Source organism: Dipodomys merriami, unplaced genomic scaffold (assembly GCF_024711535.1).
Source record: "Dipodomys merriami isolate MVZ:Mamm:240054 unplaced genomic scaffold, mDipMer1.0.p SCAF_37, whole genome shotgun sequence".
NCBI classification, from domain to species: Eukaryota; Metazoa; Chordata; class Mammalia; order Rodentia; family Heteromyidae; genus Dipodomys; species Dipodomys merriami.
In genome coordinates this window covers 2,278,032-2,304,259 of record NW_027205270.1, presented here as the reverse complement: position 1 = coordinate 2,304,259, position 26,228 = coordinate 2,278,032, and the positions used below count along the sequence as shown (strand labels likewise).

Below are 26,228 nucleotides of genomic sequence, written 5' to 3'. Positions count from 1 at the left end.
ACTACCATCTTCTGACTTTCTAGCTTTTTTTTTTGCGGGGGGGGGGGGGAGGGGGTCCGGTTGTGGGGCCTGAACTCTGGGCCTGGGCGCTGTCCCTCAGCTCTTCAACTCAAGGCTAGCGCTCTACCACTTGAGCCACAGCACCACTTCCGGCTTTTTTCTTTTTGCTTATGTGGTGCTGAGGAATTGAACCCAGGGCCTCATGCATGCAAAGCAAGCACTCTACCACTGAGCCACCTTCCCAGCCCATCTTCTGACTTTCTAGAATGGGAGGGAGATTAAAGGAGATAACGTATGTAGCCCTCAGAATATCTCTTGGAATGAGGCGTTTTCTCTCCTTGGACTCCAAATCATGGTTCCTCTGGCTCCCACCTCCCTCATGCCAACTCTTAAGTCACTCCTCTGACTTCACTAAGATATGCCTAGTCTGGGCTGTTCCTGCCCAAACAAGACCCCCATCTGGGACCATGTGGCACCTAGAAGGAACTTTTACTTTAGGAACTTTACTTAAAGGTCTCGACCTTATCACTGCCAAGACCCTCTTCCCCCTCTTTTAGCCTCATGGCCATGCCCTGCATGCTACCCCCAGAATGTACTGCTCAGCCTCCAAAACCCAGGCTCTCAGGGCCCCTCTCAGCCCAAGACCTTGCTCTGCTTCTCTTGGACTTGATGGCCCCAACTTAAACCCTCTGCTCCTACTTGGTTTGCTCCCTGTCTGTCCTGCTTTCACACTCCAGCCTCACCTCAACCACTTAGTTCCTTAAGTCACTTCCAGCTGCCAGGACATGATAAAAACCTATTCCCTCTGTCAGGGAAATTGCTAGAGCCCCTGAGCAGTTGTCATCCACTCATCTCCCCAGAGTGCCTTTGTCCACTTTGTTCTATCCAGTTGAGTCTCCAGCCAGCCTGCATCTGCTCTCTTCACATTTTGAGGCTAATCTTGGAATATTCTCAAGGTAGAGGAGGTCCGACTTGATTAAGTAGTGAAGAAAAGGCAACCACTACCCAGGCCACTTTTTTTTGCCCACTTTTTACCAGGCATTTGTCGAAACCTCAAATCCATTGTGGTCCAGATTGGGATTGCAGATTACTTCAAGGAACCCAGCAGCCCTGAGGCCCAGAAGCTATTTGAAGATATGGTGACAAAACTACAGGTGAGAGGCTGGGGCTGGTGGCCCGGCGGCTGAGTATGGTAGGTGGAGTTCACCTGTCTGCCTGGCTCTGAGGGACAACTAACCCAGGGCTCTGTCCACAGGCTCTACGGCGGAGGCCTGGCTTCTCCAAGATCCTGCACATCAAGGTGGAAGGCGGCTGCTAACCCGGGTAGGGGGGCGGCAGAGTCCCTGCCAGCCCCACACCAAGGCACTTTTTGGACCTCTGGGAACCTGGTTTGGTGAACTAGTCCTCTGGAGGCCAAGTGTTTATCCTCAGCTTCCAGGGAAGGGTTAAGTATCCTGCCCTCCTGGAACAGCGGGACAATGGGCCAGCCCGGGGCACTGTCTCCTCAAAGGCAGGGGTTTGGACAGAAGCTGCCCTCCAACTGTCATCCAACACCAAGCTGGAGCAGCCTTCTGGCACAGCCAGCAAGCAGTTGTCACTACCAGTACCTGGTACCATCGCCTGGAGGATCTGCAATAACCTCCCACCAGCCCCTCAGCTATTTCGGCAGGCCTCTCCTTCTCAAGGCCCTGCCTCCCAGTCAGGGGCCTGTCAGACCCCAGGCTAGAGTGGACTCCACATGGCAGCTCAGACTTAGCAGGGAGGGGCTCTTTGCCTCTCCTCTCCTGTCCCCGCTCTTTTTGGGGCAATCCCTTCAGCTAGCTCACCTAGGTTCTAGGCCCACATAATCTGAGGCTACAGTCCCAGCAGGCCTAGGGACCTGGGCATGTGGTCAGCTGAAAGCTGTGGAGGTGGCTACAGTGAGTTGAAAAGAGAAGTCCCTTAGAATTTCTTCACAGGATGAGACCAGACCACCCTCCTAAGGTGGCAGCAGAGGGAGGATGCCAGGTGGAGGAAATTTTTTGCTGAGATTTCTCCTCCCAACCACCACACTCCCCACCACACTCCAAGAGCTAAATTGAGAGCTGTAAGGTGCATGTTTCTATATCTCCTTCAATCTCCAGGGAACCAAGGGAGGGTCAAGATCCTAGCCCTGGGAAGCCAGCTACAGTGAGAAGGAAATTCCTCTTAACCCAGGTGCTTGGGTACTCTGGCCTTTGGGACACCAAAGTTGTTGGGGAGGAGGCACTGAGCTTCCCACTGTGCTGGAGCCTGGAGGAGGGTGGCTTACTTTGTTTCCTGATCTAATTAGCTTGTTGAAGCATGCAGCTTTAGGGAGCCAGCCCTGAGACCAAGGAAGAACATCTGAACAGACTCAACTCCCTCCTCTGTCACCAGGTTTCCATCAGTCATGAGCAGAGGCTACATTAGGGTCCTTCTCAGGACTCAGAAACCACAGAACGCTAGTGGAAGGTCTTCACCTTTTAGTTTCCAAAGGATGAGGTAGGTTCCAGCAAGCCTCTGAAGACTAAAATACCCCTAACTCTTCCTCTCAGAACTCCTGTGGGCTTGCAAAATCCACAGGCCTTGCAAAATCTTCATTTGGACGGCTCTTTCCTGTATCTAACCTAAGTCCATCTTAGGGTTTCCTTTACTCCCAGTTTAGACATTTGGTTGCTGGCCTAGCTGGGGTTGGAATCCTCTTGTTTCCCAATCTTCTCTTGGGATCTGGCTGTGCCACAAGTTAGTCTGATATCAAAGATAGCCTTGGATAATCTTCCAACAGTTCCTCTCCTGAGTTTCACCCTGGGGCTCAGCAATGCACTCAGCTCCTGGAGCGCTTCTGGCTCTGTCATCGCTCTGATTTTTCCTCCTGTGGTTTGTAAAGACCTAAAATGCCAAGGGTATCTTGTTGGCTACTCCATGTCCAGCCTTGCATAAAGCCTTGGATGTGTGGCACACCTACCCTAACCCTCATCAGCTGCCTCCATCTGCTTCCCACCTCCCCAGCCCTTTCCCCAGGAGTCACAAGAAACAGCAGCACACTTTTCTTGAGGGGTTAAGAAGAGGTGGAGGTCCACTTAGAGCCGGCTGCACTGTGTGAACTACCTTGCAAGCTGTACTCTTGTAGTCCTGCTCCCTGTGACCCTAGGACCAGAGGTGCTACCCTCCTTGACTCCTGGACAAAGCACAAAGGGATGCCTTGTTTGGCTTAAGCCTGCTAAACAGAAATGTTTTATATGCCCCAAGGAGCCCCCATCTCCAAACACAAGACTGAGCAGTTTCTCCCCAGTGATGTCCACTGGGGCACTGGCTGTCAACCCTGGTGGGGCTCAAGGTACATAGGCTGTGAACTGAGAGCTGAAAGGACTAACAGTTCATCAATCACTTTACAGCAGCCCTGTAGGGAATCAGACTCCTCCCTGGTGCATGACTGCCCTCAGACTGTTTCCAGGAAAGCCAGCAAGTTCTCACCGTGTATTTTCTAACTGTGAACAAAGGCTGTGTTCTCACTGCACAGGCCTGAGCTTTTGCCAACACAAGTAACAGGTCACAATGTGTCCCTTGTACACATACCCCTGGGCTGACAGCTCTGAATGCCCCGGCCTTTCTGCATGCCCTGAGAACCAGCAGCTTTGCAGCCCCCACCCCCACCTTCATTCTGTTCATTTGCTTTCTCCCAAGGGGATGAGCCCTGATGTCTAATGGGGTGCTTTTGCTTGCTGGGGTACCCTATTTACTTTCTTGGCCGCCACACACATGGGTTGCAGACAGGGAACCAGGTCAGGGGGCCTGGCTTCCTTAGGAGCATTTCACTCCATCTCTACCCCCTCAAAGGAGAGTTCTTCCTCCTGTCTCATTCCCAATAAGATGTAAAACAAGAAGCAAACCAAGGCAGGCTCTGTTCCAAGGGACCTGAGATCTATGGAGAGGCTCCAGGCTGGTGTCTACTTGGCATTCCTATCACTCTTACTGCCATATAGCCTGGCTGAAATGCCTGAAGTTTCAGCACATTTGTCTTGATTACTTCATGCTTTATTTAGGCTTTCCCCATGGCACTGGCAGGAAAAAGGCTCTCTCACACACACAGACACACGTGCGCGCGCGCGCACACACACGTGTGTGTGTGTGTGTGTGTGTGAGATGTATGTATTCACATATCTACTATCTCCAGCTTTCCACCAGCCAGGAGAGACCATCTTGAGACCAAGTCATTCATGTTTTCTTTGCCCTGAGACAGCAGAGGTTGAGCCGGTTCCTCAGGGATTGCTTAAAGGGGAAACGGGGGTGGGGGGAGAAAAAGCCTCTCTCCCAAGGCCTAGTGCACCAAGGTTTGGCTCTGCCCTTTGCTTTTGGGTCCTGTCTGTCTCCAAGGTCCCAATCCTTCTAAGGTGCAAAGTTGGGAAGAAACTTTCTGAGTGACAGTTGGTGCCAAAGACCTAGTTCCTGGCAAAATTGGAGTAGAAACAGTAGCAGTGAGTGGAGTATGGCTCAAGTGCCAGAGGAGTTAACCCACTGATGAGGTCAACTTTAGGATACCAGTCACTGATGAATATAACTTCCCTCCCAGGGGCCTGGCACTTCTACTGATGGCTATGCTTTCTCCTCCAGCCTTGTTCCAGGCCACATCTTTGTATATATTACTGTGTATTGTGTGTATGTGTTTATTCCTGGACAAGTGATCTGTAGGCCTTGCCTGAGGACTGGGTGAAGAATAGAATATCAGGGCCTCCCTCCCCAACTCCTCGGGACCTTTGTCAGTCCCAAGACTGCCCTGACAATCAGGCAGGCACCCCACCACAAGCCTACCCTCTGCCACTGCCAGCAGAGGCAGCTTTGCCCTGCAGGGGTCTTGTACCCAGAGGCAGAGGCCTGAAGTTTCCTAGACTTACTTTATGGCTAGTGCCAGTGGGTTTAGCTCTAGAGGGTGCTCCTGGTGGGACCTCCACAAATGGCCCTTAGGCCAGCCTTCCCGCACAGCCAGGTTGCACTAGCCTGCACTGTGTGAGATGGTATTTTCCTCTACCCCAAGCATATCTGGCAGAGGGTAGAGAGCAACTTAGTTTTACTTTTGTTTCTAAAGTGGTGCCTGTACCTCCAGCCCCCAGGGGGCCTTCCTTGGCCCCACTTCTCTGCTCCACCCAGGCAATGCCACCCCAGCACTTTGCTCAATGTTACCCATAGATGCCCTTGCAGAATGTACCTTGTGTATGTATTTAAAAGGACCCATGGGCATCAGAGAATTTATGACTCTGTATCCAATAAAAGATGGTGAAACTGGTATATGTGCACCAGAGAAGTGGCATGTGGCCATATTTGTCAGTCTCTCATCACAGCCTTTCTGTAGCTAATGTATACTGAAGCAGATCACCCAATCAGCACCAGTGGGGTCAATGAAGAATTAGGAAGACTAGTTTTAGGACTACAGAAAATGCTGGAGGAAGGCCATGCAGGTCTGTTCCTATCATAATCTAAATCCTGCTTCCAATGTCTGTATATCAACCCTGGGACAAGACGCTTCTTGACCCTTGGCTGGCAGAGGACATTTTCAAGGGCAAACTCGGCAAGCACAGTAGGAGCAGCAGACATCCTACCCCTAAAGTCATCTCCTCAGGAGGCTCTGGCCAGCCAGTTGGGCTTTAACTGCAGATCAGTTGCCACCAGATTTACTATGTTACAAAATGGGCTTGTGGTACTAATTTGACTACTAGGGTCCTAAAATCAAAAAAAAAAAAAAAAAAAAAGAACAGAAGCTTTGACTTAAACTTCACTTAGAATGAGCATTTAATCCCAGTAACTGTGAGCCAGATGTTCTTACCTTGCAGGTAAAACATTTGAGCTCAGAAAATAACCTAAAGACCACTATGTTACAGGAGGGGTGCTGGGTCTATGCACGGACTTGCGTACTATTTCATTCTCCTTCCAAGTCTAAATAACCCCAAGGTGCAGGTTTTTCCAAAATTGACTCAGCAAACCAAGGCAACAACCATTTATCACCAGCTTCACAAATAACCACAGCTTTAGCTGCAGGCTAGTTAGCAAGGCTAGTTACCTAGACCAGTTTAATGAGGTAGCTGGTAGATCCTGCTGGATTTTTCAGCCATTCCAAACTTCCACTGGGTCATTTAAGAAAGCAGAAGAAATCCAGAAGACCACCCTCTGGCAGCTAAAAAGACAAAGTAGGTAGGTATTCCTCCAGCTACCATCTCAATAGACTACAGAGGTCACCAGAGATCAAAGATTATGTGGTCTTCCCAATACATCCCTCCTAGAGTCAAATCCTGAGTAAGAAGGCTGAGCCAGAAATATATCTTCTCAAATCCATGAAGCCCTGGGCACAGAGCTCAGGCTACACAGAACCAAGTAAGATGTGACAGAACCACCATACATCTCCTAGCCACTTTCAGGACCAAAAAATGTAATCACGGTGAAACTTCCAGACAGGCACCATTCCAGAGGAGCTCACCCAGACCAGAAGAGAATTTTCTCCTACCCACTTGGTGAGTACAAGCAAAGCCTAAATTCTAAGAGGCAGTAGGTTATTTATGAGTAAAACTACTGTCCCAATAGGCTGGTGGCTGGCTCAGGTGGTAGGTAGGGTGTCTGTCTACCAAGTGTGAAGCCCTGATTTCAAACCCCATTACCACCACCACCACCACCAATAATACTGACAGTAATAAAGCAACTAGGAAAACAAACTATTGGGCCAAAACAACTTACAAAAGTTAATTCTAAGCATTCAATTTTATTTAAATAACCTTCAGTGAGTAGAGTGGACCCATTACTATCACTTCCTTTTACACCAATACATCAAGCCAGGGAGGGTGAGTAGACCCACAGCAGCCTGCCAGCCAGGAAGCGCTGCCTCTTAATGGACTCGGCCCCTGCCCCGGCCAGCCGCTGGAGGAGTGTCCACAGTGGAGCGGGGATTCTTGATGGTCTCATCGACAGACACAATAAGGCATGCAGCTTCAGAGGCTGCTGTCAGGGCATTGATCCGCACCATAGCTGGCTCCCACACGAAGGCCTGGAAGTTGTCTGCAATGTCCTCATTGTTGACATCCACCCCATACCACATGCCCCCCTGAAAGAGGAGGAAAAGAAAGGAAGCAATATGGAAACAGTCTCAATTTTCTTTTGTGTTCTTCAAAAGAGTACAATTGCCAGGAATCTCCACTCTGAACATGGTGTCACAACAAAAACCTGTCTGCCAACTATTTCTCTCCAACCCTGGGTATGCTGACAAAACAAAAACTAGGCCTTCTCTCATAAGCTATTTCGAGGCATGGCATCACGGTGTTCCCTGTGACTGAAAAGGAGGCAGGTACTTTGCAGTATTTAGTTCTAGCCATCAGCCATGTTGAATGTACACACCTTTAGTAAGGACAGTACAACACTCAGAACCCAACCCTATACACCCAATCCCTGCACCCTGATAAGGACCTACCTGGGCATGCCGAGCCCGCAGCTTGTTGAGAATGTTTGTGGCATCAAAACCAGCATTGTCACACAACTGGCGTGGGATAATCTCCAAAGCCTTGGCATAGGCCCCAATCAACAGCTGCTGCTTTCCTGGAATAGTCCTTGAATAATCTCGCAGGTACTTGGAGAGCTCCATCTCAATGGCCCCACCACCAGCCACCACTGAATCATTCTGTAGAAATCAGACCACTTTTTAATGCAAGCAGGCCTCTAGTCTAGTTCCAAGCTGGGTCATTCATTTCTTCTTCCACCCCTAGTCTCAGAAGCTCAGATATGGCTATCTAGCACATTCCAACTTCTATCTGTAGAAGAACTGGAAGTTTACCATCAAGGGTCACTATTTGGAGAACACTAGCATCATCACTAGGATAGTTGATACTAGGATAGTTGACTGCACGTTAATAACAATAACAAACTAGCATTTAGGACAGTGTGGCCCACTTTTGGGATGGAGGCTCAGTTTCTCCATGATTTGCGGGGAAAATCATGGCCCACTATGCCAGCGGAGAAGGGTACGTTATATAGAAAAGAGATCAACACAAAAATCCAAGGTCTGGTCAGCCAAAAGGAGGCCAACTAGCCCAGTACCTTGATGGCTCTTCTGACGATCATGATGGCATCATGAAGGGATCGCTCTGTCTCCTCCATGAACTGTTCAGCACCCCCACGGAGGATGAAGGTGCAAGTTTTGGCCTTGGGGCAGCCAGTGAAGAAATTGTACCTACATTCAGGAAATCATACACACGTGAACTCCTTCCTGTCATGTCTCTTCACTTGGCCAACCCCTCCCAACATTTAGCAATTGCTCTTCCGTTCTTTACTCAGGCTACTCAATCCCAGTCCTAAAAGGCATTTCTTTGGGAAGTCCGAGACTGTACCCCTGAGGATCAAAGACCACAGAATCAGACATAAGGTCCAACTAGATCTTTTCCCTCTCCTGTGTACTTGAGCTCTATATGTCCTCAAAAAGGTAGGACCCCCTCCCCCCCAAAAAAAAGGAACAATGAAAGCTACATGCCACATCCAGAGGATAATGCAGAGTTCTTATCAGCTGAGCCTACAGGTAGTCCAGATACACTTACTTACCTCTCCCCTCCAATCTGTGTCTCTTCAAACACCTGGCAATGACCCAACACATCTGGACTCAGAATATTCACACTGGTCTGGATTGAGCCTCCACAGGCCTAAGCAAGGAAAGTATGATAACACTGAAGACTCACAATAAGACTAGTTGGCTTCCTGCCACTGCAACATGGAGGCCTCTGATAAAGTACTTTTCCTTCTCTCTAGGCAACCCCCTCCCACTGCTACTCCCCTAGTAGAAAAAAAAACAGAATAAAACATGATAGAGAAGTACACCTGATTAAAGAAATAGGGACCAGGCACTGGTCACTCATGCTAAGCTACTCATTTAGCTACTCAGGAGACTGAGATCTAGAGAACGTGGACCCCTTTGCTTCAGTTTAAACTCCCCACCTGAAAGCAGGGTGCCTTAGGCCCAGCAAATGAACTCAGGGGTGATAATCTAGACCTAAAAGCATCACATATAAGATACTTAAAGGGAAAACATCAGGCATCACTAGTTGAGTTTGTCTAGCTGTTAAGAACATTATTGCTTGGTTCCATCACAAACCAGATTTACTTCCTGACTTGATAAAGAGTTATTACTAGGCACACAAACAGCAGCAAGTGGGAAACTAACAAACTGAAACTACTCCATTATACCAGGGGTAAAAAAACCCTCATGTTTATGAAATTTTAGTTACCATCATTGTCCTCTTCAGATCCTCCTCAGGCACGCGGCCGGCACAGAACATGTCCCTATCAGCAAAGTACTGCGTGGCCACATCTCCAATGGGAAGTTTAGACAAAATAACTTTGGCTCCAGACTGGTAAATCTTCTCTAATTTGTCATAGAGAATGTTCCATTCGGCATCGACAATTGCTTGATAATCCTGAAGAGATTCAGAAAATTATGAGTACACTTTAGATGAAGGTTGGCATGTATGATAGGCTAAAATATATATTCCACCCCCTGGCAAAAAAGTGCTGGTTCATCTGATCTATTTAATGGGTAGATTGACAATGGCCCTTAAATTGACAGGAACCACTTAATACTTTCAAACAAAATAAAAAAGCAGGCAGGCTTTGTAGCTGGAGAATGCCAGCCAACCCCATTCTCAGAGCCAAAGCATAGGAATTCAATGGGTCTTCCATATCCAGATCACCTCAGGTTCAGTCACTCAGAGAGAAAGTAATGGACCCAGCTTCTAAACACAGAAAAGGAGAAAGACCCACAAGAAGCTCAGAAGTAGAGGTGATATGAGCCAGCCAAAATACAAGGCCCTGGACCATAAATCTGCCTATTTCCACTAGCTCTGCAGGACTGGTGGAGATGCATACCTCTACTGTGTGGACTCTGATTTCAGCATTATCCTTCTCAGCTTTCAGCTCCAGCTCAACATTTAAAAGGGCAATCATGGGGTTTTTGTACTTCTTAGGTTGCATTTCAAACCCAGCATAAGAGAAAGTCTTCTTAAACGCAACACCAGCCACCAGCTGAGATTCCTGTTAAAGAAACAGCCCAACTGCTTGGTACTAACATTAAATCAAATCAAACTAGTATTTGTCCATTCCATGAACCTCGAAAGACCTAACCAATTTTTACTTCACTACTGTAACAAAGTCTTCCCATTACAATATTGGGGACAGATAATTTGTAAAAAAAAAAAAAAAAAAATAATAATAAAATAAAATAAAAATCCCAAATGTTTTATTGTCCCTTTAGTATGAGGGAAATTACTCAAATGTGCAAGCCTGTTTGCTGGCCTCTGAAGCACCTGGCAATGGATCACACTATATTCAAATATGATGAAGAACCAGGCATTAAAAGGCAGAAGTGCAATGCTTTTTCCTTCTCCCTCCAACCACCCACTCTCAAAGTCTCCTCCTACACATGTGCAAGCATACACAAATGCACACACGTATGCACATATACATATACCCCAAGCCTTTGTTCTACGGTCTAGATGTTTCCTCTTTCCAGAAGGCAAAGGTCATACAAATCAAAACCTCTCTGCCATTGTCATTGTGGCTCTTCATGTACCAATTTCTCCAGCCAGGAGATTCTACTGCTGTTCCTTAACAGAACTTCTTCCTCAACAGAACTTCCTATAGATTGGCTGCAAGATGTAACAGAAAGCATGTTGGAAAGCATGTTGCACTTGGTTCTGACTTAGGTTCAAATCCCAGCCTCTCTTTTTTACAAAATGACTGACATCTCCCATTCCATGAAAAAGAAATTCAGCCGGGTGCCGGTGTCTCACACCTATAATCTTACTCAGGAGGCTGAGATCTGAAGATCACGGGTTCAAAGGCAGCCCAGGCAGGAAAGTCCATGAGACTCTTATCTCCAATAAACCACCAGGCAACTGGAAGTGGTACTGTGGCTCAAGTGGTAAAGCGCTAGCTCGAGCTGAAGTTAAGGGACAGTACCCAGGCCCAGAGTTCAAGCCCCACGACTGACCAAAAAACAAACAAACAAAACAACTCAATGACCTTTAGGTTCTCTAACAGTGTAATTTTTAATACTAAAGCTTACTAGAGAATACTATCAACACCTAATTCCTGCATCTTTCAAATTCAGTCTCCTAAAGGAATGATGCCGAGGCTGAATTATGATGGACAAGCAAAATTAGTTAAATAGGAAAAGGATACGCCTAAGAGATTGAGGCAGTGTTACAGAATCAGTAAAGCCTTTTGAAAGCCAGGCACAGGTGTCTCACGCCTGTAATCCTAGCTACTCAAGAGTCTGAGATCTAAGGATTGCAGTTCAAAGCCAGCCTGGGCAGGAATGTCCATGAAACTCTTATCCCTAATTAATCACAGAAAAAGCTGAAGTGGCACTGTGGCCCAAGTGGTAGAGTGCTAGCCTTGAGCTAGGGAGTCCAGGGAAATCATTCAAGCCCAGAATGAGTTTAAGCACTAGGACTCCACACACACACCCTCCCTGCCCTGGCCAAAAAAAAGCCTTTTGAAGTTGAAATGTAAAATAGAGGGGGCAAGGACTGGGCAGTGAGAAGTACGGCAAGCAGAAGGGGCAGGGGACAGTGCAGACGAACTAAAGAACTAACGCAAGATTAAAGAAATAATTTACTGGGCTGGGAATGTGGCTTAGTGGTAGAGTGTTTGCCTAGCATGCATGAAGCCCTGGGTTCAATTCTTCAGTATCACATAAACAGATAAAGCCAGAAGTGGCACTGTGACTTACATGGTAGAGTGCTAGCTCTGAGCAAAAAGAAGCTCAGAGACAGTGCCCAGGCCCTGAGTTCAAACCTAGGGCTGGCCAAGAAAAAATAATAAATTTACAAATTAGTAGATAAACTAGCAACTGACAGGTTATGCCTAGTCTTCAAAGACGACCCTAATGTTCTAAGTGTCTAATATATCAACCATGCATGAACAAAGAATAGAGAAATGGTACTGGCTTGAAGGACCATGTGAGTTCATTAACAAGTAGAAACAGGAATTGAAGCTCAGGAAGGAGAAGGATGAGCTACAGATAGCAATTAGAAAGTCCTTAATTAACTCGGAGAATAATCACTTCCAGCATTTCCTGAATTCTTGGTCAGGTTTTAACTTTTTTACATAAAGTGAAGCATATTGTACACATCTATAACCTTAGCACTTCAGGTCAGCCTATACTACAGAGTAAGACCCTATCTCAAAATAACTAAAGGTGGTCTTCACATGTATTTAATGAGTGGGATTTTTGGGAAAATATGAGTGTGGGGCTGGGAAGGTGGCTTAGCGGTAGAGTGTTTGCCTTTCATGGCTGAGACCCTAGGTTCGATTCCTCAGCACCACATAAACAGATAAAGCTGGAAGTGGTGCTGTGGCTCCAGTGGTAGAGCACTAGTCTTGAGCTGAAGAGCTAAGGGACAGCGCCCAGACCCAGAGTTCAGGCCCCATGACCGGCAAAAAAAAAAAAAAAAAAGAAAAAGGAAAAGGAAAAAAAGAAAATACGAGTGTGGCTTAGTCTCTGGCTTCAAAGCTTATTCATTTTACAGATGGGCATGGTGGCAGTGGCACGTGGCGATAGTTCTAGCACTTGGGAGGCCAAGAAAGGATGATAGAGAACCTGTCCCAAAAACTAAGAAAAAAAGATGAAATAGAAAAAGTCAAAAATAATATGGGGATTGGTATGTGGTTCACATCTGCAAGCCAAACAACTTGAATAGGAGGAGTGAAATTTGAGGCCAGCTGGGGTTAAAAAACAAGAAGCCCGGGCTGGCTGGGTGCCGGTGGCTCATGCCTGTAATCCTAGCTACTCAGGAGGCTGAGATCTGAGGATCGTGGTTCAAAGCCAGCCTGGGCAGGATAGTCTGTAAGACTCTTATCGCCAATAAACCACTAGAAAACCAGAAGTGCACTGTGGCAAGTGGTAGAACACTAGCCTTGAGCTGAAGAGCTTAGGGACAGCACCCAGGCCCAGAGTTCAAGCCCCACGACCTACCAAAAAAAAAAAAAAAAAAAAGGAACCCCAGGCTGGGAAGGTGGCTCCATGGTAGAGTGCTTGCCTTGCATGCATGAGGCCCTGGGTTCAATTCCTCAGCACTACATAAGTAGAAAAACCCGGAGGAGGTACTGTGGCTCAAAGTGATAGAGTGCTAGCCTTGAGCTGAGAGCTGAGGGACAGCGCACAGGCTCAGAGTTCAGGCCCCACAATTGACCCCCCGCCAAAAGCAAGAACCCCTAGTGGGTGTCAGTGGCTCAGTCTGTAATCAGGAGGCTAAGATCTGAAGATCACGGTTCAAAGCCAGCCCGGGCAGGAAAGTCTGTTCCCACCAGAAGACCAGAAGTAGCACTGTGGCACAAGTGGTAGGGCACTAGCTTTGAGCTGAAGAGCTGAGGGACAGTGCCCAGGCCCAGAGTTCAAGCCCCACAACCAACAAAACAAACAAAAAACCCTGTCAAATCTGTAAGCTGGGCATAGTAGTGTGCCTCTCATCCTGGCTATGCTGGAGGCTAGTAAGCAGGATGGGACCAAGGCAAAAAGCAAGATCTCACTGTAAAAAGCACTCTAAAGCAAAAAGGCCTGGATGTATGGCTCCAGTGGCACAGCCACTTAGCAAGAAAAAGGCCCTACATTTTAGTATTAAACTTTTTTTAATTCTAGTATTGCTCAAACAAAGTAGCACAGGCACTAGCATCGAAGAATGTTACATCAGGGGCTGGGACTGTGGCTTGGGGTAGAGTGTTTACCTAGCATGCATAAAGCCCTAGGTTTGATTCCTCAGCACCACATAAACGGAAAAAGTCAGAAGTGCTGCTGTGGCTGAAGTGGCAGTGATAGCCGCGAGCAAAAGAGGCTCAGGGACAATGCTTAGGACCTGAGTTTAAGCCCCAGGACTGGCAAAAAAAGAAAAAAAAAAAAAAAAAGACTGTTACATCATAGTAAGCTACTGTGTTTTAAAAGTAAGGATTAATGGAAGTGGCGCTGTGGCTCAAAGCGGTAGAGGAGCTGAGGAGCCTTGAGCTGAGGAGCGCAGAGGCAGCACCCAAGCCCAGAGTTCAAGCCCCACGACCGACCAAAATAAATAAATAAATAAATAAATAAATAAATAAATAAATGAATGAATGAATAAATAAATAAAGTAAGGATTAAGGCTGTGCTATCCAAAAAGGTAGGTTTCAGCCACATTGTTATTTAAAATGAACTAAAAATCCAGCTCCTTAGTTGCAATTACTAGGATTTCAGGTGCTCAGATGTCACTGATATCGTCACTAAACTGGACAGCATAGTGCAGAGTTAAGAGCTCCACAGGATGATATGGACCAACTGCTAACATATAGTGTTTAGTGGATAAAATTGGTATAGCATACTATCAGAAGCAACTATTGTTTAAAGAATATTTGCGGGACTGGGAAGGTGGCTCAGTGATAGAGCTCTTGCCTTGCATGCAAGAGGCCCTGGGTTCAATTCCTCAGCACCACATAAGCAAAAAGAAAAAAGCCGGAAGTGGCACTGTGGCTCAAGTGGTAGAGCACTAGCTTTGAGCTGAAGAGCTGAGGGACAGTGCCCAGGCCCAGAGTTCAGGCCCCACGACTGGACCCAAAACAAAAAACAAAGAATATTTGCTTATATACTGCAATTGCATACAGTAGTTCTGAAGGGCTATTAACTGGAAACAGTAGCTGCATATAGGGCAGAGGTAGTATAAAGGACACTTTTTACTCTAGACTCTTCTATAGACAGTTTCATACATTTATTATCTACCCAAGATAAAGAAAAGGGAAAGCTTGATGGTATCACTTTGAAGAATGCAAAGTACCTTTCAAGTTGCTATCTCAGAGGGTCTAGGATAATGCACCTGCCCCTATTGACATAAAATAATACTCAAAGTCACAGCCTGTACTGGCATCTGGGAAGCACAGCCCAAGTCTGACCTCCTGTCCAATATGCATTCTCCCTCCACCCCTGTGAAGCTGTGCAGAGGGTCAGTGTGAATAGAAGACAGTAAGGGAGACCACAGTCATCTTACCTCTAGCGCTCCACCCTGGACCTTCTTGATTCCAATCATTTTAAGCTGCAGCAATTCATCCAGCATCATTACAGCATCAACCACCATTTTGGCGAAGAAGGCTTTCTGCTGGGAAATGAGCTTGGAGCTCAGAGCTGTCATGGCACACTTCTCTAGCAGCTTCCTCTGTTCCCTAGAACCCAAGGTTGAACTTGCATCAGGTCTTGAAAACCAATCTCCCTTACCTGATTCTACTGTGATGTAGAAGTGATGGTTTCTTTCCAGCCTCTAAACTCTGCTCCCTTCAATTTCAACTTCTGTTGAATCAGTGCTAGATAGCAGCTGTAGTAAAAGCCCTCATGTTTGACAGCTTTTTATTTTATTTTATTTATTTATTTATTTTTGGGTCCCGTTGTGGGCCTGAACTCTGGGCCTGGGCGCTGTCCCTCAGCTCTTCAGCTCAAGGCTAGCACTCTACCACTTGAGCCACAGTGCCACTTCCAGCTTTTTTCTTTTTGCTTATGTGTTGCTGAGGAATCAAACCCAGGGCCTCAGGCATGCAAGGCAAATGCTCTACCACTCAGCCACCTTCCCAGCCCATGACAGCTTTTTTAAAACTACAGTCTAGAACCTCCTTTGCAGTGTGCAAGTGGAGCACATCCCCAAGGGTCTATCAAGAGCCAAACAGCTGCAGGCCCATGTAGAAACTACAAATTGCTTCTCTATCCTTTGCCATGTAAGTCAAATCTCTAACAAGGCCCAGTGCCAACTTACACTTTATCTTCGTTCTTCACAGTCACAGCAATTTCTTTGATCTTGTTAACTGCCTGCCAAGAACAAAAGTTGAGTAAGCCTCTCATGCTAAAGACAAACTGGTAAAGTGGACCTAACCTTGCCAGTCCTAGCCTGTCTGCTCCCAAACCTTAACTACTTCTACTCCACAGCTTAAACAAAATTTCTAGATCCTTGAGCCATCTAGGAAAATAAACACACCTACCACAACTTTTACCACTTTATATCTAAATTATATGCCAATATATATCAAGCTTTTTAAAAATATTCTCCAAAGCATTCCTAATACATGATTTCATTTTATGTTATCTCTCAAAAAGAGAGCAGAGAGAGTAAGTCCTTGGAGATTAAGTAGCTTACCTGAGGTCACAAAATAAAGATAAAAAGCTAAGCAACAGCCAGTTCTCAAGGCATGCTTTGGGGCACTTGATAAAAATAAACCAGCTCCCTCTTAAGAGTCTATATCTAGCAAGGCGCTAGTGGCTCACACCTGTAATCCTAGTGACTCGGGAGGCTGAGATCTGAGGATCATGGTTCAATGCCAGCCTAGGCAGGAAAGTCCGTAAGCCTCTTATTTCCAATAAACCACCAGAAAACCAGAAGTGGCACTATGACTCAAGTGGTAGATCACTCGCCTTGAGCTGAAGGGCACAAGGACAGCACCCAATCCCAGAGTTCAAGCCCCACGACTGACCAAAAGAGTTTAGATCTAGCTCAGATTACCAGGCTGACTTGAACCGAGGCTTAATGCATCTCATCAAGTAGCTACTAAAATAGTAGACTTCAATTCCTAGGAAGAAGTTAAAAAATTCCCAAATAACTGTTCTGTAGTCTTTCCAAACCCCAGTGAAATTACTGTCCTCACTAAGAGAATCATAAGGTGTCTAGGCACAAGGCTAAATATATCAGTACTGCCATACCAACTGTGTGGCTGTGCGGAAAGCTCGGATGATGATCTGAGGGTGCAGACCTTCCTCCACATATGGTTTCACCTGCTTCAGAAACTCTGCAGCCAGCAGGGTCACGGAGGTAGTGCCATCACCAACCTAAAGATGACAGCAAATACATATTTTCTGATGATCAGACATCTAAGCCCTGAAACTGCATCTGCAGCGTTCTATTCAATGTTCTCCTCATAAATATAAAATTTTTTCAAGATATAAAATATGAACGGAGACCTTATTTATTATGTACAAAGCATTGTGAAGACAGTTATTGTTCTGCTTATATGACACCAATAATCATGTTACCAGGAAGCATGAGAGAAATAAAGAGTAAGAAGTCACAAAAAGCTAATTCAACCAAATCCCACTCACAGAACCAAAGATCTTGGCAAGTGTGCACGTGTGTACGCATGCACACACCAGTACCGCAGCTTGAACCCAGAACTCGGGGACTTATGCTCTATCACTTAAACCACACTTATACTTCCAGCTCTCCGTTGATTAACTGGAGGTAACAGTCTCACAGACTTACTTGCTTGGGCTAGTTCTGAACCAAAATCCTCAGATCTCAGCCTCCCGAGTAGCTAAGATTTTAGGTGTGGTGAGCCCCCAGGCTCAGCTCAGCCAAAAATTATTATATTTCAAAACCTATTTGGAGGCCAGGTATGGTGGTTTACACCTGTAATCCTAGCACTTGGGGGGCAGAAACAGGAGATTCACGAATTCAAGGCCAGCCTGGACTACATAGCAAATGTTACAACTAAGCTAAGAACCACTGGAGTTGTAAGAATAGACAGGAAAATAAAGAATTGTCTCAGCAAGGCAAATTTTACTTCTGCAGAAGAGTGCGCCATTAGCCAGAAATCTGGCAAGCAAGCACATAGAACAGGCAGGCTGCCCCTTATTTATCCCTAACACAGTAGGCCTTAACCCTCCTGCTCAGATTGGTTAAGCTTAGGTTCACAACCTGCTCTCAACTGGTTTCAACAGGGTAAAATGTATGACTCTGAATAAGATTAAGATTATAGCCTAGTACTGGTGGCTCACACCTGTAATACTATAATTACTCAGGAAGCTGAGATCTGAGATTGTGGTTCAAAGCCACCAGGCCAGTAAAGTCCATGAGACTCTTCTCTCCAATTAACCACCAGAAAACCAGAAGTGGAACTGTGGCCCAAAGTAGTAGAGTACTAGCCTTGAGCAAAAGAGCCCAGGGACAGTGTTGAGGCCTTGAGTTCAAGCCCCACGACCAAACAAAAAAAAAAAAATTCTGGGCTAGTTAGGTTATACCACAAGACTGTCTCAAAACAAACAAAAAAACCAACCAACAAAAAAACAACACACACACACACACACACAAAACATCTACCAAACAGATGACATTATTGGTCTGCTAATCTTTCTTACATGGTACTTCTATGATAGGGATCCAAACCCTTCCCCGCCCCCCCCCAGGACTAGGGTGTGAACTCATTTATGTATGTATGTGTCTCTCTGTGTGGCAGTCCTCCAAAATGCAAATCTGTCCCTCATCAAGACTCCAGTGTCAAAAATTGAGTTTTTCTATTATCACACACCAAGACTGGAAACCTCAGAGTTTTAACCCTATTTTATAAAGAGAATAAGTGAGGAGATTAAATTATTTACTTAGCAATTCACACATACACAGGAGAAAAACAAATGAGGGGATAACAATGCTTGACAACAAATGTACTTATTACCTTACTGTAACCCTTCTGTACAGCATCTTTACAATAAACTTAAATTAAAAAAAAAAAAGACCATTGCCACAATGTGTTAAGGGATAGGAAAAGCTACATACAATGGAATTATATAAAATTTTTAAAGATTCAGTTACATGTACAATTATAATCACAGACATAAAATAAAAAATCCTAAGACAGAAGAGCAAGGTAGCAAACAGGCACACATTCCAACTACCAGGGAAATACCTATGACTAGTTCTCCTACCTCCGCATCCTGGGATTTGGCAATGTCCACTAAAGTTTTTGCTGCAGGATGGACAACATCAAGAAGTTTCAGAATTGTCGCACCGTCATTAGAAATTGTTGCTTTGCCTTAAGAGAAACAAACAAAAATTTAAAAGCCCCTTTATTAAATTCTGTTGTATTTGGACCTACAATCAGAAGTACTTTTTTTGGTGGGTAAGAGAGGGAAGAGGACTGGGATTTGAATTCAGAGCCACACATTTGGTAGGCTATACCCTAGCCCTTTATATGATAGTTTATTTTTTAGATAGGGTCTCACTTTTCTTTCTTTCTTTCTTTTTTTTTTTTTTTGGGGGGGGGTTCCGGTCATGGGGCCTGAACTCTGGGCCTGGGCGCTGTCCCTCAGCTCTTCAGCTCAAGGCTAGCACTCTACCATTTGAGCCACAGCGCCACTTCTGGCTTTTTTCTTTTTGCTTATGTGGTGCTGAGGAATCAAACCCAGGGCCTCAGGCATGCAAGGCAAGCGCTCTACCACTGAGCCACCTTCCCAGCCCATTTTCTTTCTTCTTATATTCCTTTTGTCCACTGACTAGCTTTAGACCTCAATTCTCCTACCCCTGCCTCCTGTCTAGCCGGGATTAGCCTAGCTGAAATCACAAATGATGTAAACTTGGTAGTCTTGGTTTTGAGGTAAGGCCTGCCTAAATTTTTCCTTGCCTTCTTCTACCTCTGCTTCCCATAAAGCTGGGATAACAGGCATGTATCTTCATGCCTGACTGCATGTATATACTTTTTTTTTGTCAGTTGTGGGGCTTGAACTCTGGGCCTGGGTGCTGTCCCTCAGCTCTTCAGCTCAAGGAGAGTGAGTGCTCTGGGGCTGGGAAGGTGGCTCAGTGGTAGAGTGCTTGCCTTGCATGCATGAGGCCCTGGGTTCAATTCCTCAGTACCACATAAGCAGAAAAGGCCAGAAGTGGCACCATGGCTCAAGTGGTAGAGCACTAGTTTTGAGCTGAAGAGCTAAGGGACAGAGCCCAGATCCAGGGTTCAGGCCCCACAGCCAACCAAAAAAAAAAAAAAAAAAACAGAGAGAGCACTCTACCACTTGAGCCACAGCACCACTTCCAGTTTTCTGGTAGTTTATTGGAGATAAAGAGTCTCACAGACTTTCCTGCCTGGACTGGCTTTGAACTGCGATTCTCAGATCTCAGCCTCCTGAGTAGCTAGGATTACAGGCGTGAGCCACCAGCCCCACTACATATATATACTTCTTATTGGGATGAGACAGAGGGGAACATGGTAGTAATCCAAAGGAAAGATGCCAATCTTATGCTTTCCCCATGGTGTTTGTACAAAGAGCTAAAGTCACAAACTCTACCTATTTAGAGAGAAAAAAATTAACTAGAACAAAAAAGGTTTAAATGAGCCAGGTATAGTACATGCCTGTAATGCCAGCACTAGGGGGGCAGATGAAGTAGAATGTCAAGTCTGAGACAACCCTGGGCTATAGTAAAACCCTACTTCAATAAACAAATACATACATACATATATACATACATACATACATATACATACATAGACACTTACCTGGGCCATGTTTTCAGCCCATTTTTAGTTTCTTTCCTTTTATGTGGGGGAACACTATGGGCCACATGACAATTTTAACACAGCTAATACCCTAGTATTTCACATGTAAAATAATTGAAAGTATAAAGGGCAATTTTCTTCCATGTCTTGGCAGAGTGAGCACAGGAAACTCCCACTGTATCACATGTCACATTCATTAGAGATCTCACAAGCAGGGTGGCCTATGATGTCAACCTTTGCTAGTCCCAATAGTCCTCAGATGCCTTCCCTTTACACAGAACCCAGGAACTCGCATGCTTACCTCGGCCATCCACAATAAGCTTGTCCATGCCTCGGGGACCCAAAGTGGTTCTTACAGCCTCAGCAATCACCTGGCAGGCACTGATGTTACTCACAAGCTGGGGAATGCCTTGGGAGCTATCGGTCCCCTCTTTTAGCAGGATAACTGGTGTGGGCTAGAGAAGAAAGAACAATGAATGTTTTTAATCATCAATTACATGGGACAGGATGAGGATAGGACAGAAAATATACTCCCCATTCCTTTGTAATAGAATCACCTAGGGGCTTTTAAAGTGCATTCCCATACTATCCACACCCATTCTGCAACTGCCTCTCTCCTGGGGGCAGTAGGGGGTGGGGAGGGTGAAGTCAGCTCTGAAGGTGAAGGTATACCAGATAGAGTAATGAGTTGAGAAGTCCTGATCCAGTTTAAGAAAACAAATCCCATGTCATCCCTACTTAATGACCATGGCTTTTTCAACTTTTGACTTTATTCCCTATGCTAAAGAATCAAGTCATGGCATAGAAGGTAAGCAGGTCCTGTTCAGGACTCAATCCTTAGCAAACACTCCCACTTGCCTGTGTTGCAGCTTAATCTTAGAGCAGCAGATGTGACTAACAGCTTGAGATGCTATCTTGAAGATATCCAAGCAGGCAGCATTACCAGCTACCTCCAGCTGGAGTGTTGGAAAATAAGAATACAAAAAAGCATCTTGGTCCTGCCTCACAAAGTGACATGCCTACTTCATACAGTAACTTTTCCTTCTGTCATACTAGTTCCATAAAGCTTCCCTGTGACACCTCAGTGGAGATTCTCTTTCTCTACCACCAGAGCGGTCACTATCCAAGGCAATGGCTTTCTTGTAGACTTGCTTCGGAAACTCTGGGAAGACAGGGATGTAGCTTATTTCTGAGGGTCTCAGGTGGAAGGACCACAAATTCTAGACCAGCGGAAGGTAAGTTTAAGGATAGCACAGGCTGCATGGTGAGACCCTGTCTAATTCATACACATACATGTAGGTATATACCTGATGAGATTTGGGTGTGTATAGCATAACTCAGCTTTAAGAGATGCTGGCTATTAAGAGGTACAAGTGGCTAGACACAGGAACTAGTATAAAGACACATGCACCTCCATATTGCAGCACTGTTCACAATAGCCAAGATTTGGAAACAACCCAGATGCCCCACTACTGATGAGTGGATACAAAACTTGTGGTACCTACATACAATGGAGTATTATAAAGCCATTAGAAAGGACAAAATAATGGTATTTGCAGGGAAATGGATGGAACTAGAGCAAATCATTTTGAGCAAGGTAAGCCAAGAACAAAGAGACAAACAGCACATGGTCTCCCTGCTATGTGGATGCTAAAGCCAAAATGCAAGATATGACAAAGTAAACAGGACTCGAGAAACAAAGGACAACCACTCATTCTGTCATATCACTACTAAATGACTCCATGTTCTTGACCATATATATGGTAGATATATGCACACAATGGAGGGAAGACAGGAAGAGGACACAGAATGAGTGGAAAATGGAACAACATACAACAAGACCTATCAGCTGCATTGGACATAGAAGAAAAAGAACTAAGCAACCCAAAGACAGCGATGGGAAGGGAGGAATGAGAGGGAAAGAGGGAACAGCCTACACTAAGCAAAAGGAAATATAAATATCACCTGATGTGAAAAAAAATTTTGTATTGTCGAAGATCATATAATTCACAAACTATATAGACCATGATAGTGACATATGCCTTGTGAAGGTTAAAATGTGTTTGTGACTTTAAGTATCACTGTTCCACAATACTGTGAAATATGTGAAATTTATGTAGTCATCTAATCTCAATTTTTTAAAAAAAAGTGAGAGAAGGGATGGGTTAGGAGTGATGGGTGACAATGTTGTCAGACACCTTGTATTCATATACTGTTTTGTAGAATGGGATCTTCTTTCTACAACTACTTAAATATAATTATTTTTAAAAGAATTTTTTTAAGAGAAGAGGTTAGCCAGGTGCTGGTGGCTCATACCTATAATTCAGGAGGCTGAAATCTGAAGGATGGCAGTTCAAAGCCAGCCTAGGCAGAAAAGTCTAAGGAACTAGTCTAGCTAAGCAGCAAAATGGCAGATTGGAGGTGTGGCTCAAGTCAGACCACCAGTCTTGAGTAACAAAGCAAAGAGCAAATGAGCAAGCAAGCAAGCACATAAGAGCAAGAATGTGTCAAGTGAATCAGTTCTAGACTACAAAATAAGGCATCTTTTGTTTGGCTATGAGATAATAAAAGCATAAAGTCAAATTTTAAAAGAAAAAAAAAAAGCCACCTTTTCGTTTTTTACCAAAACCACTTTCTTACCACCAGGTGGGCATTCCCTCAAGCCCAAATTCTTCTGAATAACTGTTCTACTTCCCATTCAAAACTTTAACACACTACTTTAAAAGTATGAACTTGTCAAAGGTAAAGACAACAGTAACCTTGTGTATCGAGTACCAAAGCTACACACAAAGACTATTCTGCAGCTTTTCGTGCTATAATTCAATTGTTACTTAAAAGTGCTGACATAAATCATGAAATAATGATGCAGCACTGGCTTCTTGACCTTAAAAAAAAAAAAAAAGCCTGGTGCTGGTGGCTCATGCCTATAATCCTAGCTACTCAGGAGGCTGAGATCTGAGGATTGCGGTTCAAGCCAGCCCAGGCAGGAAAGTCCGTGAAACTGTTATCTCCAATAAACCACCAGAAAACCGGAAATGGCACCATAGCTCAAGTGGCAGAGCGCTCACCTTGAGCTGAAGAGCTGAGGGATAGCGCTCAGACCCAGAGTTCAAGCCCCACAACCGACAAAACAAAAAAAACCCACTGGCAATAAAGTAACAATGGTTTTGCTGAGACTTCTTTTTGTGTGTGTACATGCTGGTACTGGAGATTGAACTCAGGACCTTGTGCTCTTTCGCTCAGCTTTCTTGGAATCTTGACTTTTCTTCCCCAGGCTGACTGTGAATTGGGATCAGCCTCCTGAATAGCAAGGATTACAGGTATGAGACACTGGTGCCCAGGTTACTGAAAATTAAGTACAGTGCAAAGTATTTGGAAGCAACTGAGGATACATTCCCCAAGACCTGTGTTTTGCAGGCCCTAAAATGGCAGGCTGGGTGCCATTCAAAGCCCAGCCCGGCAGAAAAGTCTGTGAAACTCTTATCTCCATTTAACCACCAAAAAGCTGGAAATGGAGGTGTGGAAGAATGCTAGCCTTGATTGAAAAGGCAAGAGACAAAACCCAGGCCTAGAGTTCAAGCCCCAGTACTGGAAAAAGGAGAGAGGGGAGAGGGGGAAGAGGAAAAAAAGGAGAAAGGGAGAGACTAGGATAGAGGAAGAGAGAGGCAGGGGGGAGGAGGAGAGAGAGGGAGAGGGAGAACATGAAGTGGCAGGCAGGACAGGAGATCCTATGTGGTGTGCAGAGTGCCAGCACTGGAATTACCTATACCAGATCAAGCAGGGTGATTGTCTCCTCCCAGATTCCCAGGGAACAGGTACTGTAAGAGAAAGCTCAGTGTCTGTCCCTAAGTGACTTTCAATCTCACTTTTTTTTCTTCTTTATCTGCTAAGGAAATCACAAAAAGCTTAATTGGAGATTAACCAGCAGAAGTATGACTCCAGTGATCAGCCATGAGCAGAAAGGGGAAAAAGTTAAGCAAGACCATAATGCAGATAGGTGCTGGTGGCTCAAGACTGTAATCCTAGCTATTCTGGAGAATGAGATCTGAGGATTGAAGCCAGCCTAGACATGAAAATCCGTGAGACTCTTATCCCCAATTAACTACTGACAAGCCAGAAATGGAGGTGTGGCTCAAGTGCTAATCACTAGCTTTGGGCAACAAAAGCTAAGGGACAGCTACCTAGGTCCTGAGTGATCCAGGGGATAGCTCGAGGCCCCAGGTCAAGCCCCAGTACCAAAACCCCCTCTTTATTGCTTTTCCCTCTAAAACACCTAAGGATCAAAATTAAATAACACTAAAGTAATATTTGGCTCCACAGCCCTAAACCTCAACTGTTACATTATTCTGCTGCCTATGCACAAAGACAGTGGTGAATTCAAGAATAATTTGTCATTCTCACCCTAGAGATGACCCACTTTTAGTTTACTTAGTGTATTTCTTTCCTATAAAATTTACTATCACTACTTTTGCTTCTTGCCTAAATTCTCCTGCTGGACATCAGGATCAAGGCCGATTAGCTGGATTGACTTTCCAGTAACATTCTTGTTATATGCAATGCTTGATTCATGAATTACTCTTTGTTAAAATAAACTATTAAAGAAAAAAGAAAGGAAGGAGAGAAAAATAGGTACCTTTGGGAAGAAGAAAGGAGGGAAGTTTTGTTCTGAGATAAGGTCTTACTACGTAGCCCAGGAACTCATGATCCACCTGCCTCAGCTTCCCGAGTGCTGGGATTACAAGCACTCATTACCATGCCCAGCTAGGTACAGACAAAGTTGAAGAACTGAAAAAGGGCAGTGCTACGGCTACGAAGAGGAGAGGGAGCATGTAAGTGAGGGGAGGGAAAGTAGTCGACTAGAGAACCCTTCTCGGGACCATCGGCGCGCACGTATATACATTCATGTCACCGCAATCTGAACCCATGTCTGAAACTGTGTCCCCATCAGCCTGACCCATTCTCCCGGCTGAGGCTGCATCTCCAGCACGAAGCTGGGCACGGTACATTCAGGAGATTCTAAAAGCGGATGACGGCATTCAGATATAATTAAAGGAGCCTCTTAGCACGCAGCAGCGACGGGGCAGGGGGAAACAAGTGACCATACGGGAAAACCTTGGGCTCGGCTTGGCTCTAAAATAAAGTCCCCACGCTGCCTCTCTGCGCGTTCTAGAAGCTCACGCCTTTACATCCGCACTTCCCGGAGCACCCAGTGTTCAGCTGCCTAGAGAGTACACGCGGCCAGCCCCCGGTTTCAGACAAATCTCCACAGTGCTGTGGCAGTGGGGACGCGAGAAAAGGGGTCCCCGATGTAGGTTCTCGGTCCGAAGCACCCTGGGACCTATAGTCTGAGGATCGACCTTCCTCCGGGTGCTCCAGAGGTCCACGCCCCGGCCGAGGCAGGCCGAGGCGGGCTGGGCTGGCCCCGAGGCGGCGGGTGGCGACGAGTGCGGACACGGGAGGCCGGAGGGAGGTCTTTAGCGCGGTTCCCGGCCGAGCGGCGCCAGCCGCCCTCAAGATGGCAGCGGATGGCGACGGATGCGAGAGACTCCACTCACCATCATTTTGGAAGCTTATTCAGGGGCCCGCCACTCCTCCGCTGTCGGTGTCCGGGCCGCCCAGCAAGCCCACAATGCCCCTCGCCAAAGAGCTCCCCGGAAGCGTCTTCGGGCTGCTCTAGGAAGGGAAGGGAACAACTTCCGCAACTCTATGGTTAGCTACCACCGAATCGGCGCGGCTAGAAGGGCTAGAATCTGGGCTGTGGGCCAGGGCGCTCTCGAAGTCGTTGGTTATGCAGTGGGCCCCGGGTTCTCCCTGTGCTTCTTGTTCTTGAAGCAAGTAAGGTCTTTATTCGATCCGCGTCACCTACTAACCTCGATCGTATCTCCCTGTGTCCCCGAAGGCTAGATTAAGGGATGCAGTAAATGCTTTCATTGAACGCCGACTGGAACGGCCTT

At 45.8% G+C, this 26,228-nt stretch overlaps 2 protein-coding genes across 3 annotated transcripts in view; one reads left to right on the top strand and one right to left on the bottom strand.

The window, feature by feature from the left end:
- The window catches only part of Fbxo41 (F-box protein 41), a 45,873-nt gene extending 39,380 nt beyond the window's left edge, over positions 1 to 6,493 (top strand). The window contains exons 11-12 of one of the 2 annotated variants that reach the window (XM_069988974.1): positions 1,039 to 1,154; positions 1,256 to 6,493. In XM_069988974.1, the coding sequence (XP_069845075.1) occupies positions 1,039 to 1,154; positions 1,256 to 1,318 (179 nt within the window). In that variant the 3' untranslated portion in view covers positions 1,319 to 6,493. The remainder of the gene's footprint in view (positions 1 to 1,038; positions 1,155 to 1,255) is intronic. The other variant, XM_069988973.1, reaches the window with a different exon arrangement.
- A 232-nt stretch (positions 6,494 to 6,725) lies between these two features.
- Cct7 (chaperonin containing TCP1 subunit 7) lies at positions 6,726 to 25,936 on the bottom strand. The gene is made up of 12 exons (XM_069988975.1): positions 25,830 to 25,936; positions 20,576 to 20,729; positions 18,713 to 18,819; positions 16,718 to 16,843; positions 15,780 to 15,832; positions 15,027 to 15,198; positions 9,886 to 10,050; positions 9,249 to 9,437; positions 8,569 to 8,666; positions 8,071 to 8,203; positions 7,448 to 7,654; positions 6,726 to 7,084 (listed from the first exon to the last, which is right to left on the bottom strand). Exons 1-12 carry the CDS (start codon positions 25,833 to 25,835, stop codon positions 6,869 to 6,871), a joined length of 1,626 nt encoding a protein of 541 aa, XP_069845076.1. The 5' UTR covers positions 25,836 to 25,936; the 3' UTR covers positions 6,726 to 6,868.
- Between the last annotated feature and the right edge of the window lie 292 nt (positions 25,937 to 26,228).

Bases quoted from the DNA above. Each gene is read 5' to 3' on its own strand.
- Cct7 (XM_069988975.1), bottom strand. The intron at 10,051-15,026 runs GTAAGATGACTG...TTTCTTTAACAG, and splicing joins TCCAGGGTGGAGCGCTAGAG to GAATCTCAGCTGGTGGCTGG. The intron at 7,085-7,447 runs GTAGGTCCTTAT...CTCCTCTTTCAG, and splicing joins TGCGGGCTCGGCATGCCCAG to GGGGGCATGTGGTATGGGGT.